The 13,481-nt window shown below is 37.0% G+C and overlaps 1 protein-coding gene across 1 annotated transcript in view; it reads left to right on the top strand.

The window, feature by feature from the left end:
* PROS1 (protein S) overlaps positions 1-12,738 on the top strand; it is a 64,441-nt gene extending 51,703 nt beyond the window's left edge. The window contains exons 11-15 of the mRNA XM_027553392.1: positions 262-429; positions 1,881-2,049; positions 4,113-4,261; positions 7,279-7,504; positions 12,257-12,738. Of these exons, the coding sequence (XP_027409193.1) occupies positions 262-429; positions 1,881-2,049; positions 4,113-4,261; positions 7,279-7,504; positions 12,257-12,417 (873 nt within the window). The 3' untranslated portion in view covers positions 12,418-12,738. The remainder of the gene's footprint in view (positions 1-261; positions 430-1,880; positions 2,050-4,112; positions 4,262-7,278; positions 7,505-12,256) is intronic.
* Positions 12,739-13,481: the final 743 nt, after the last annotated feature.

Here is a 13,481-nt window from a genome sequence, read left to right as displayed (position 1 = left end):
GATAGAAAAATACTGATTTTTAAACTTTAAAATATGCTGTTGATTTAGTTTTGATCAAGAATTATCACACTAAAATGCATTTTTATCACCTTTATACTAATTTGACATGTGAAATGTATTGGAACAAATTAACAAGTGCATTAAAATGATTACTTTGGAAATTTATGTACTGGAATAATAACAGGATTTTTCAATCTTAGTGTTTCATATGAAATGCAGTAATGTTTGGTTGTTTGATAATTTTTGTCTTTTTAATTGTAGGTCTCTGTGGAAGAATTAGAACAGAGTATTAGTGTAAAAATAGCTAAAGAAGCTGTAATGAATATAAATAAGCCTGGAAGCCTTTTTAAGCCCACCAATGGGTTTCTAGAAACCAAAGTATACTTTGCAGGAGTACCTCGGAAAATGGAAAATGCACTCATTAGACCGGTAATGATCCAAGCTTGTATCATTCATCATGGATGAAATCTTTCATCTGCAATAGATTTGAAAATGTATTTTTCTGAGAGTCAAATGAAGTTATTTTGTTGAACACACCAACTGTGAAAACTTGAATTGAACATGGAAAAATAACATTATCAACCTTTGAAATTATAGTAAGGAAATAAGAAAATGAATGTAGTCTTTTTGAGCCTGTTTAAATTCCCAGTATTACTCATGGAGAAGTAGATTTTTAAAAATTCTTCAAGCATCAGTTAAATATTACCATCATAATAGTCCATACTCAGCCATTAGACATATAAATGTATATATTTAAGTCCAAAAGTACATTATTTTCTAGAAGCCAGTCAAAGTAAGACTTTCTTAGGTCTGTTTTAGGACTAAAATTTGGGAGACAAGTATAGCATGTAAGGTGAAATTTTTAAAAGAAAATCTTTGATGGGAAATAAAACTGCCGCCTGTCATAAATTGAAGCTAGATATAATAGATGATTTTTCTATATGTGTTGGAGAAGGAAATGGCAACCCACTCCAGTGTTCTTGCCTGGAAAATCCCAGGGACGGGGAGGCCTGGTGGGCTGCTGTCTCAGGGGTCGCACAGAGTCGGATATGACTGAAGCGACTTAGCAGCAGCAGCAGCAACCTCTGTAGAAAAGGTTTCATGAAGGAGACTGATCACTGACCTTGAGGAGTTTAAAATTTTTCATTTGAAGTCATGGATCTGCCAATTTTACACTTACTGATTTAATTTAAATATTTACTATTTTATATATATTTCAGTTGCCTTAGCTTTTAAAAGATTTGTGATATGATATACAATCTGAGTTAGTTAACTCATGTTAGAGTGAATATATCTGTCCTTTGAAATTGATAAAATCAAGACATTTTGAAAGTAAAATAAATTATTCAAAAAGAATCAACTATTTATGAAATGGCTACATGTCTGAGTGTGGCAGGATGCTTTGGTGAGACTAAAGAATGCAAAACACTTTTGTTCCTGAAGAGGCTTCGTGTTTGACGGCAAAACAAACCTATGTTGTAAATACAGTTAATGAAAAACAAAAGCAGCTGAGAACCCAGGGCCACAGGTAAAAGCGTACATGGAACTAGAAAGCAGAAAAGTTAGTGCTGGATGATACAGGAGAGGCAGGTGGGGCTTAAAGGTGTTAAAAATCATTAGGATCCCAGTGAAGGTCTCTGATGTTATAAATGCACTTTTACTGGAAAAGATTGTTATCTGCAGGAGACCTTGAAAAAAATTTAGATAAAATTCTAAATATTTTAAAATGTCATCAAAGAATTTTGCCCTTAAATGAAAACCTGTATCCAGTAATATAATCAATAAATATAGTAATATCAATAGATATAGTAATATAATCAATAAAGCCCCCCTTTTCTAAGTTTAAAATGCATTCATTGGTCTATATTTTATATTGTTAGATTAACCCTCGTCTAGATGGATGTATTCGAGGCTGGAATTTGATGAATCAAGGAACTTCAGGAGTAAAGGAAATCATTCAAGAAAAACAAAATAAGCATTGTCTTGTCAATGTGGAGAAGGGTTCCTACTATCCTGGTACTGGAGTTGCTCAGTTTAGCATAAATTATAGTAAGTGATCTCCTATTGTATCTTTCTCTTCTCACTAATGTTTAAATTTATTCATTAACAAATAGCAAAAATTCCTTGCTGTTTTGAATTGAAACTAAATCTGCGTCATATCTAAAACTGGTCGTATTAATTGCTTTTTCTCTTGACTATGGGTTATTTTTCTTCTGTATTTAATAATGTTTGGCTTAAATGTGGGTGTCAGATAAAACAGTAGAGACTGAGATAAATCATATTAACATTTGGAGATAAGCATATCTGTCCATTTGCTAGACTCTTAATGAGAGGGCTTGAATCAATCTAGTCAAGAGTTAAACTGCTTAGGTTTTCTTGTTTTCATGACTACCCTTCAAATTCCTTTAATATACATTGTGCTTAGGGTAATGGCTGGTTTGCCAGAGGACCTCTCTTTATCAATTTATACTTTTACCAACAGAAGAAAGTTTATGCTCAAGTTTTGTTTCTAATTAGAGAGTTGAAAAAGTAAATCTTGTAGTTTTAATTATCCCAGTTTCTAATGAAATTGAATATCTCACCATATTTTTACTAGGTATTTGTATATCTTAATTATTTTGTTGGCTTCTGTGTCATTTTCTGTTTTATGAGTTCATTATTTGAGCTACTAACAGTATTTAGTATGAATTTAGGGTTAATTTGAATATCTCTCATTTAAGAAAGAGTCATATTTTAACTTTATTTGCAGCCTTAAAAGTATTGCTGCAGTTTTAAGGAAGCATCTTACTATTGCTCTCTGTTTTCTTAACGTAAATTAATACAATGTCATTAACTTTAGCTCTGTTCTGAATATGAACATTTTTTTTTAAAAAATATGTTAATTGAGTTGATGATTGAATATAGAAAACAACTAGGCCCATGATAATTTGTTCCAATGGAAAAAAAGTTCTGAAAAGAAAATGAAGATAGTTTTATTGTACCTGAATTTACTTTCATAAGTAACTAACTAGTTGTTTCACAGATAACATAAATGTGGCCTACTTTATAATTAATATTTAATGCTACATTATAATTTCTTCATATCTGCATGTTCATTTTGAGTTTGTTAATGTCCTACAGTAAATTTACTTACTTCAAAATGATTATACAGGGGTTTTTTTTCCTCTTGGGTGGACTTTAAAGGATTATAGTGGAAAATGTAATAGTATTAGATGTGGCTAAATGGAAGAATATCTTGCCAAAGGAGAATTATTTTCTCCATTCACATTCACCCTTTTAAAGCCTCAAAGTGGTATTTGGACAATTGCTATACATTTATTTGTATTAAATGGGGAAGACTTCATTCAGATCTTAAGCTAATATTTTCAGATTATTAGTTTACAAATTATTTCAAATTATTAGAAATCAAAACTGTTTTGAAATCATATTAGTTCAGAAATATTTGTTAAGTGACTACTGAGGAAAGCAGTAATGACAGAGACTTGCAGAGCTTGCCCTCTAGTTGTGTAGACTGTTGACCTAGTAATTAAGAAAAAGAATGTTAAGCATTATGATAAGAGAATTACAGAAGAGTTCCTAGGAGAATTTCAAAGTTAACTGTTGACTTCAGAATATTTCTCTATTATCAAACCATCCCACAGCCCTATGTATAGAGATCAGATTTTTCTTTCCCACTGCCCTAACCTGACTCCTATAAGGAAGAGAATACTGGGCTGGGGTTGGCAGCTGCACTCAGATTTTCCCTCAGAAATACTACAATAAATTTGTTGAACTTTCTCGTATTTTATTATACAACCACTATGAGATTTGAGCATTGGAGAGTGTGTAAGACAGTAGGGAGAGCTGTTAAAGAGCAACTGGAAAATACATAATAATTCTAAACACCACAATTCAGTTAAGGAAGAACTAAAGGATGAGGTTCCATCTGTGTGTTTCTTGCCTGCATTAAAAACTGTTTTCTTTTGCTCTGTTTTGCCTAGGTTATATAGATCATTGGGAAAGAACTAAATTCTTTAATATCACTCAAAGATGGCTTTGAATATTAATAAGATTAATTCCTCTGGTGCACTTAGGAGTACATTGATCCTGCTTCTGTTTCATTGTTTAAACAGAGAATGAATCCAATCCTGAGGCTTGGCAAATCAATATGTCCTTGAATATTCGCCCATCAGCGGGCACCGGTGTTATGTTGGCCTTGGTTTCCGATAACACAGTGCCCTTTGCCTTGTCCTTGGTGGATTCCGCCACTGAAAAGCTTCAGGTAACTTTACTCTGAACCTTTATGATCCTTATTTTTTAATTTTTAAAAAATCAGTAACATGGATAGAATAACTGTGTTTACCTCAAAGTGATGTTTTGAAAATGAAATAACTTACATAAATTATTTGGCATGTCATTAAAGATTAAATAAATATTCATTATTGTTAGTTTTTTGCTGGCTTATTTCCACGGTTTGAACCGAGCGGTTAAGGGGATAGGGGAGAATGGAAAAACCTATGTATTGTATCTGTAGTTTGGATTAGGCAGACTCCCACAAAGGCTGCTTGGAGCCTTCTCTGAGTACATAGAGATCCACCCTTATTCAGAATCTTTGAAGTATCATGGGACTTTATCTGTACTAACAGAATAGAAGTCAGTCTGATTGCAATCCACTCTGAAATATTCAGTGTCTAATTATAATTTTTTGTGCTTTCTGGTACTCTCTTTTCTCTCATAAGTAAATTAGGAAAGACTAGGGAAAACTAAAACCAGTCTACTTGGCTTCCCACTGGCAACTCTGCCTTGAAATTAGAAGGAAGAGCAGGAAACACTCTCAGATAAAAGAAAACATGAGAGTTATCAGAAGGTCTGTGTTATTCAGCCTTCTGTTAGAGGCTCATAATTCTGTGCTCGTGTCATCCACAGTGGATTCCAGCAAGTTACAGCAAGTAGCTTTCGTGTGTGCCATGGTTGACTTGATGTTCTCTGGGACTTTTAGAAAGAGACATATAATTGAATAATGCCTGTAGTGATAAAAAGAGATGCTGTTTGCAACTTAAGGGATGGTTATGGAGAGTTTCTGATGGTTAACTGTAAGCAACCTGAAAAAATCCTGTTAAGTTTTGTCTCCAGTTGACTACAGGAGCTTGCTACATGTGGGTTTCAGCTAATTTGTTTTTTTTTTTTAAAGCAAAACGGAAATCCTGCCTTCAACACTACATTCAGATAGTAGAGGAGGTTAACACGTGCCGTGTCCTTGATATTTATTTTATCTTGTCTATGTTTTCTGTGTTTCTGTAAATACTTCAGACTGTCTTTCTGCTATCTGGAAAGCATCATAACACCCAGCTCCTTAGTTTTGATTTTATTTTCTTTCCCTTTTTATATTTCCTCTATATGCTAGTAAGCTATCTGCATAGATGACTCTTGGCAAGGTGAGTAATATAGTGTATCAGCAGTTTGAAACATTCAGAAAATAAATAAACAAACAAACACACACATATATGTATGTATATAATGCTCAAAATTCTCCAAGCCAGGCTTCAGCAATATGTGAACCGTGAACTTCCTGATGTTCAAGCTGGTTTTAGAAAAGGCAGAGGAACCAGAGATCAAATTGCCAACATCCGCTGGATCATCGAAAAAGCAAGAGAGTTCCAGAAAAACATCTATTTCTGCTTTATTGACTATGCCAAAGCCTTTGACTGTGTGGATCACAAGAAACTGTGGAAAATTCTGAAAGAGATGGGAATACCAGACCACCTGATCTACCTCTTGAGAAATTTGTATGCATGTCAGGAAGCAACCGTTAGAACTGGACATGGAACAACAGACTGGTTCCAAATAGGAAAAGGAGTTCGTCAAGGCTGTATATTGTCACCCTGTTTATTTAACTTATATGCAGAGTACATCATGAGAAATGCTGGACTGGAAGAAACACAAACTGGAATCAAGATTGCCGGGAGAAATATCAATAACCTCAGATATGCAGATGACACTACCTTTATTGGCAGAAAGTGAAGAGGAACTCAAAAGCCTCTTGATGAAAGTGAAAGTCGAGAGTGAAAAAGTTGGCTTAAAGCTCAACATTCAGAAAACGAAGATCATGGCATCCAGTCCCACCACTTTGTGGGAAATAGATGGGGAAACAGTGGAAACAGTGTCAGACTTTATTTTTCTGGGCTCCAAAATCACTACAGATGGTGATTGCAGCCATGAAATTAAAAGATGCTTACTCCTTGGAAGGAAAGTTATGACCAACCTAGATAGCATATTCAAAAGCAGAGACATTCCTTTGCCAACAAAGGTCCATCTAGACAAGGCTATGGTTTTTCCTGTGGTCATGTATGGATGTGAGAGTTGGACTGTGAAGAAGGCTGAGTGCCGAAGAATTGATGCTTTTGAACTGTGGTGTTGGAGAAGACTCTTGAGAGTCCCTTGGACTGCAAGGAGATCCAACCAGTCCATTCTGAAGGAGATCAGCCCTGGGATTTCTTTGGAAGGACTGATGCTAAAGCTGAAACTCCAGTACTTTGGCCACCTCATGCGAAGAGTTGACTCATTGGAAAAGACTGTGATGCTGGGAGGGATTGGGGGCAGGAGGAGAAGGGGACAACAGAGGATGAGATGGCTGGATGGCATCGCTGACTCGATGGACGTGAGTCTGAGTGAACTCCGGGAGTTGGTGATGGACAGGGAGGCCTGGCGTGCTGCGATTCATGGGGGTCGCAAAGAGTCGGACACGACTGAGTGACTGATCTGATCTGATCTGATATATATTTGACAGCCTCTGATAAATACTCTGTAACTTACAGTCCTGGTTTTTCTTTCTCAGAGACTTCACTCAGTTTGTCCCAAGTCTGCAGGATTTCTTGTGTGGCACAAATAAACCTTTCAGTCTTGCTGGATGTGCTTACTAAAGCAGTTTAAGTTTTCTAAGTCTTTTTCCCAACAAAGAATGATTCAACTCCTTCCTTTTCCATATGTAAGTTTTAAAATTGTGAAGGCTCATAAAAAGAAATTTTTTGCTTAAGATACTACTTAAGTTCCCATTGGTTTCTTGAATTTTCAGAACCTGCTGTACATTCATTCACATCTTAGCTAAACCTGGAGTTTGTAAAACTAATGCATATTCAAAAATAATGATTATGATAATAGAAGTTTTTTCATTTAAACTTGAAGGCTCTACCTTATTTTCCCCACCTCATTGAAATTCAGGTTTTTGAATTTTAAAAACCAAAGTCTCTTTTATTTGGCATTACTGTTAGTATTTGTTTATAACGAGTCTTTGTTCTTCAGGATATCCTGGTATCTGTTGAAAGTATGGTAATAGCTCGGATAGAGGCCATAAGTCTGTGTTCCGATCAGCAAACCTTTCTGGAAATCAGAGTCAACAGAAACAATTTGGAACTATCGACTCAACTTAGAAAGGATAGCTTCCACTCTGAAGACTTTCAAAGACAATTTGCCATCTTGGATGAAGCAATGAAAGGAACAGTGGTCACTTACCTGGGTGGCCTTCCAGGTACCTTCTCACTTTGTCTTTAGTTTTAAAAAGTGTATTTTCAATGAAATTGATAGTATTTTAAATATGCAATTTTACTAAAACAGCATCTGTATATATAGAGCATATGTAATTGTAGTAAAGGGGCATCAGAAGGGAAGAGAAAATTCCAGTAACCATTATTCTTTTCCTGGGGGCTTGCATGAACACTTCATTGGTCATTTTTATTTAATTTTTTTAATGGTAAACTGAAACTAACCAAGTTTTGATGCATTTGACTATCCTAGCCAGAAATGATTTGCCATTTTTATTTTATACTCACAGTTGTCACTGAGTTTAATATTTATTCTTCAGTTCAATCATCACTCACCCAATATTTATTAAGACCCTATGTCTCAGGCAATAGAGACACATCAAAAAACAAATGGATACAGTCTCTGCTGTTAAGACCTTTACCATCTAGTGACAGAGGCAGATATTAAACAACTGATTATGAAAATATTTAAAAAATTAAAATTTTCATAACTTCTATGAAGGAAAAGTTGGGGTTGCTTTTAGAGCCTGAAAAATGAGGCCTTGATCTGGTTGTGGGGGCCAGGAACAAGCTCTCTGAGGAAGAGAATAAGATACAACTCTGATATTTGAAGGATTAAATGAAGTTTACCAGGTAATGAGGGTGGAGATTGGAGCTACTATGCAAACTGTCCATGGCAGAATGGAAAGGGGTTGACATGCTTGAGGAATGTATAGATCAGGACCATGAGAGCACACTGAGCAAGGGAGATGGTCATGCAAGAGGAGGCTGTGAAATGGGTGGTGGGTGGGATTATTACAGACCTGGTTCAGAGTTCTGCGTCTTATTGGAGTCGTAAGTATCATTAAAAAATTTTAGACAAGGAAGTGGTATATCAACGATGCAGTTTAAAAAAATTCCCATGCATGATGGATGCAGATGGACGGGGGGGAGATATAAGTGGATGAGATGAGTTGGGGGCTAATGAAGCAGTGCAGATGAAGAAGCAGTTAACAATAACAGTGGTGACAACTATATTGATTCAAATGGTGAATAACAAACAGTCTGGGCACTGTTCAGAGTGTTTCAAGTGTATCATTTAATATTTAAAGTAGTCCTATGAGGAAAGTACTTTTGTTGTCTCCATTTTACACTTGAGGAAGCTGAGGAAGCTGTTGGACTAGGGTGATGTTAGTGTAGATAGTATACAGTGAATAGATTGGAGATATATGTGAGAAGCAAAGCTAATAGAAATTAATGATTGAAAGAATCTCTTAGGTATTTGGCATGAGCAGTTGCATAGGTGAAGATTCCATTTACCAAGATAGGGAAAACTGGAGGAAAAGTGGTTAATATGGGAAAATATGACATTGGCATCAACATTGTACTTTAAATGACAAAAACATTGAGGCAGAAAGTTTTTTAGAAACATTTTTGAGTAGTTTGGTGTCTGAACTTCTACTAATCTTTAAAATACTTGAACTGCTCAGTGTGTTCATTTCCCATATATGGAGATTTTCTCTAGGTTTTGGGGGAATATAAGTAAATAGACGGGAGCAGAATCCCCTGGTGGTCCAGCGGTTAGGATTTGGTGCATTCATTGTTGTATGTGCATGCATGCTAAGGGGCTTCAGTCTTGTCTGACTCTTTGGAACCCCATGGACTGTAACCCACCAGGCTCCTCTGTCCATGGAATTCTCCAGACAAGACTACTGGAATGGCTTACCGTTTCCTTCCCCAGGGGATCTCAGTTAGCCTTACCAGGGGTCGAACCCACATCTCCTGCATTGGCAGGCACATTCTTTACCACTGATCCACCAGGAAAGCCCTTTCGTTGCAGTGGCCTAGGTTAATCCCTGGCAGGGGAACTGAAATTGCCAAGCCAAGAGGCACGGCCAAGATAGATATATATATATATATATATATATATATATGCACACATATAAAAGATACAGTAAATAGGTTATAAAAGTTATAAATAGATCCGTTAGATAGATATATCCATTGATAGGCATGCATACATGCATAGTTACATTAATGTGGTTAATTATTAGGAAGTATAATTATGGTTCAAATGAATAAATTCTAAATACATTGAAATCCACCTACTACCTTATTCACAAATTAGTTGAATGTAATTTTAGGAAATCAAACAAACAATGAAAGAGTTCAGAAAAACTAAAAATGTCAGAATTTCTGTGGTTCCAGGACTTTGTCAACAGCACTGAGGACTAATTTTAAGCAAGATGTGTTTAGAAAGCATGAGGAAAAATTGAGGAGAAGTTGAAATTGAGACATTAAGAGTGTGAATGAAAAAGTAAGAGAGCTCCAGAAAAACATCTATTTCTGCTTTATTGCCTATGCCAAAGCCTTTGACTGTGTGGATCACAATAAACTGTGGAAAATTCTGAAAGAGATGGGAATACCAGACCACCTGACCTGCCTCTTGAGAAACCTGTATCCAGGTCAGGAAGCAACAGTTAGAACTGGACATGGAACAACAGATTGGTCCCAAATAGGAAAAGGAGTACGTCAAGGCTGTATATTGTCACCCTGCTTATTTAACTTATATGCAGAGTACGTCATGAGAAACGCTGGGCTGGAAGAAGCACAAGCTGGAATCAAGATTGCCAGGAGAAATATCAATAACCTCAGATATGCAGATGACACCACCCTTATGGCTAAAAGTGAAGAAGAGCTAAAGAGCCTCTTGATCAAAGTGCAAGAGGAGAGTGAAAAAGTTGGCTAAAAGCTCAACATTCAGAAAACTAAGATCATGGCATCTGGTCCCATCACTTCATGGCAAATAGATGGGGAAACAGTGTCAGGCTTTATTTTTTTGGGCTCCAAAATCACTGCAGATGGTGACTGCAGCCATGAAATTAAAAGATGCTTACTCCTTGGAAGGAAAGTTATGACCAACCTAGACAGCATATTCGCAGAAGGCAATGGCACCCCACTCCAGTACTTTTGCCTAGAAAATCCCATGGACGGAGGAGCCTGGTAGGCTGCAGTCTATGGGGTCGCGAAGAGTTGGACACAACTGAGCAACTTCACTTTCACTTTTCACTTTCGTGCATTGGAGAAGGAAATGGCAACCCACTCCAATGTTCTTGCCTGGAGAATCCCAGGGACTGGGAAGCCTGGTGGGCTGCCGTCTATGGGGTCGCACAGAGTCGGACACAACTGAAGCGACTTAGCAGCAGCAGCAGTAGCAGACAGCATATTAAAAAGCAGAGACATTACTTTGTTAACAAAGGTCCGTCTAGTCAAGGCTATGGTTTTTCCAGTAGTCGTGTATGAATGTGAGAGTTGGACTATAAAGAAAGCTGAGTGCTGAAGAATTGATGCTTTTGAACTGTGGTGTTGGAGAAGACTCTTGAGAGTCCCTTGGACTGCAAGGAGATCCAACGAGTCCATCCTAAAGGAGATCAATCAGTCCTGGGTGTTCATTGGAAGGACTGATGTTGAAGCTGAAACTTCAATACTTTGGCCACCTCATGCGAAGAGCTGACCCATTGGAAAAGACCCTGATGCTGGGAAAGATTGAGGGCAGGAGGAGAAGGGGACGACAGAGGATGAGATGGTTTGATGGCATCACCTACTCAATGGACATGGGTTTGGGTGAACTCTGGGAGTTGGGATGGACAGGGAGGCCTGGCATGCTGCAGTTCATGGGGTTGCAAAGAGTTGGATACAACTGAGCAACTGAACTGAACTGAAGAGTGTGAACTAGGGAATGGATAATTTCTTAATTGATATGCAAAAGAGACATGTTAAATCACATATTATGAATTAAAAATCAGGTGAAATAGATGATTCCAGGCATATTTATAACAATGATGTAGTCTATGATAGTCAGCCAGACTTGAAACCATTTCTTAACAAATGATGAGCCCATTGAAAAATATGGATTTATTCACTACATTGGCAAGTTAGAAGTGGGAAATTTGAAGTATATGTATATAAGCATATAGTATATATTTGAATAAGGTACTGAGGAGGAAGAATAAGAGCTGAATAATATCCTTTAGGAATTAAAGTTTGTGGAGATGAGATGCCAAGAAAAGAGGAAGCAAGTAGAGAGATGGCTGTTTTGAAGATGAACCATAGTTCTCAGGAATCCAAGGATGTTGCCTAAATATTGAGTTTGATAAGGAGAGTAAAAGTATAGGAAAGCCTTGAGGCCCTGTTCACTGAAGTATTATTAAAACTGTTATTTTTCAGAACACCAAACATTACACAACAGTGAATTCCCTATTATGACCTGCTACTGTATGCTCAGCAAGACACTATTTCTTTGGAAAATACAGAAATCTACTTATATTCCAGCAATTATAAAATTGACATATTTATCATGGCTTTTAAAAAAGATTTCCAAATAGCTATAATTTTGAGTTGGAAAAAAGTCTTAATAATGCTTAACCTATTGCTCGGATTTAAGGAGAAAATAAAATAGAACACCACAAGTAAGAATATGTTATTTTCTACTCTTTCTAAAGCGTGTTTATTTATTTGAGGTTTGGCTGGAACTTTTACAAAATCAGAGGAACACAAGCTGTGCTGAATTCAGTACCAAACACAACACCTTATAACACAGAAGTCACCTAATATGAACTTATTGAACAGAATTACATTATTGACTCTTCCTTTAGGATTAGAATTTAATTGAAAATGAGCAGTCTGAATAATTCCTCTAACTATAAGCAAGTAAGATGCTAAAAGTCTTGGGCTAATATTTTAATATTCTGTTTTAACAGATGTTCCATTCAGTGCCACACCAGTGAATGCCTTTTATCAAGGCTGTATGGAAGTGAACATTAATGGTGTACAGGTGGATTTGGATGAAGCCATTTCTAAACATAATGATATTAGAGCTCACTCGTGTCCATCAGTTTGGCAGAAGACAAAGCATACTTAAGGCATTTTTTCTCTGCTGATAATACCTTTTTCCTGTGTGTAATTATACTTATGTTTCAATAATAGCTGAAGAGTTTTACCTACAATGTGCATATCTTGATTATTTTGTGGTACTTTAACTTTCCTGGAATTTTAAAAAGGTCCTTTTTCAAGAAAACAAGATTCTCTTGTGATATGAATCATATTAAAAATGTTCTTACCTCTGTTGCTGTCTAGAAATTAATGAAACCTATAAAAATTTTTAATTTGAAATTTTTGTGACAAATGACATTTCTTCTTTTTTTATGTTTGTAAAAGTAAAGTTTAATTTTATCATCATGAACTATGGTTTAAATATCTGTTTTGTTTGTGTGTGGGGGGGGGGGCGGGGCGTGGGGAGGAGTCAAGGAAGTTAAACCTTTGTTAGAATCCAAACAAAAGTACCTGTGACTAAATTCCATTGTTACCAGTCCTCCCAAGTCAGTCTTCAAATAAGGGACCTTCTGCCTGGTGTAACTCGAACCAATAGGAGACCGAGTTTGGTTCTTCAGAAGCAAAGGAAAGTTATCCTTGGATCAGAGAATGAGAGGTGGGAGTTCCAGCCCTAGAGTACAAGCTCTTCTGACAGGCTGTGGGCCAGGCGGCTTTACAGGTATCTCCTAGGTAAAGTGGGAGGAGGGTGGGATGCGGTGGGAGGGGGTGGAGTTCTGGCAGAGCAGACAGCTTTGCTGCTCATGCTCCAGAACACAGTGTGGAGCGAAGCGTCTCTGCACAGGGCCCACCACCTCTGCCATCTTGAACTGAGGGTCCTGCCTGGTGTTTCTGCACACAGGCCCCTTACCTGAGGTGCTGGCACAGCCAGCTCACAGGAGGAACTCTGATCTGAAGGGCCATGCATGAGGCTGCTGTATGTGCCCCCTCTAAGCAGTCCCTTGTGAACAAGTGAAACGGGAACAAGTGAAACTTAAGCACAAAGGAAAAGAAAAAGGTTAGACTTTATTTTATTACCCAGATTCTGTTTTTATATCCCAGGAACTGTTAATGGGTTTTGCTGCTGACACTGTTGATCAGAGGAGATACTTTGTT

Source organism: Bos indicus x Bos taurus, chromosome 1 (genome assembly GCF_003369695.1).
Source record: "Bos indicus x Bos taurus breed Angus x Brahman F1 hybrid chromosome 1, Bos_hybrid_MaternalHap_v2.0, whole genome shotgun sequence".
In the NCBI taxonomy this organism is placed as follows: domain Eukaryota; kingdom Metazoa; phylum Chordata; class Mammalia; order Artiodactyla; family Bovidae; genus Bos; species Bos indicus x Bos taurus.
This window is presented reverse-complemented; position numbering and strand designations above follow the sequence as displayed.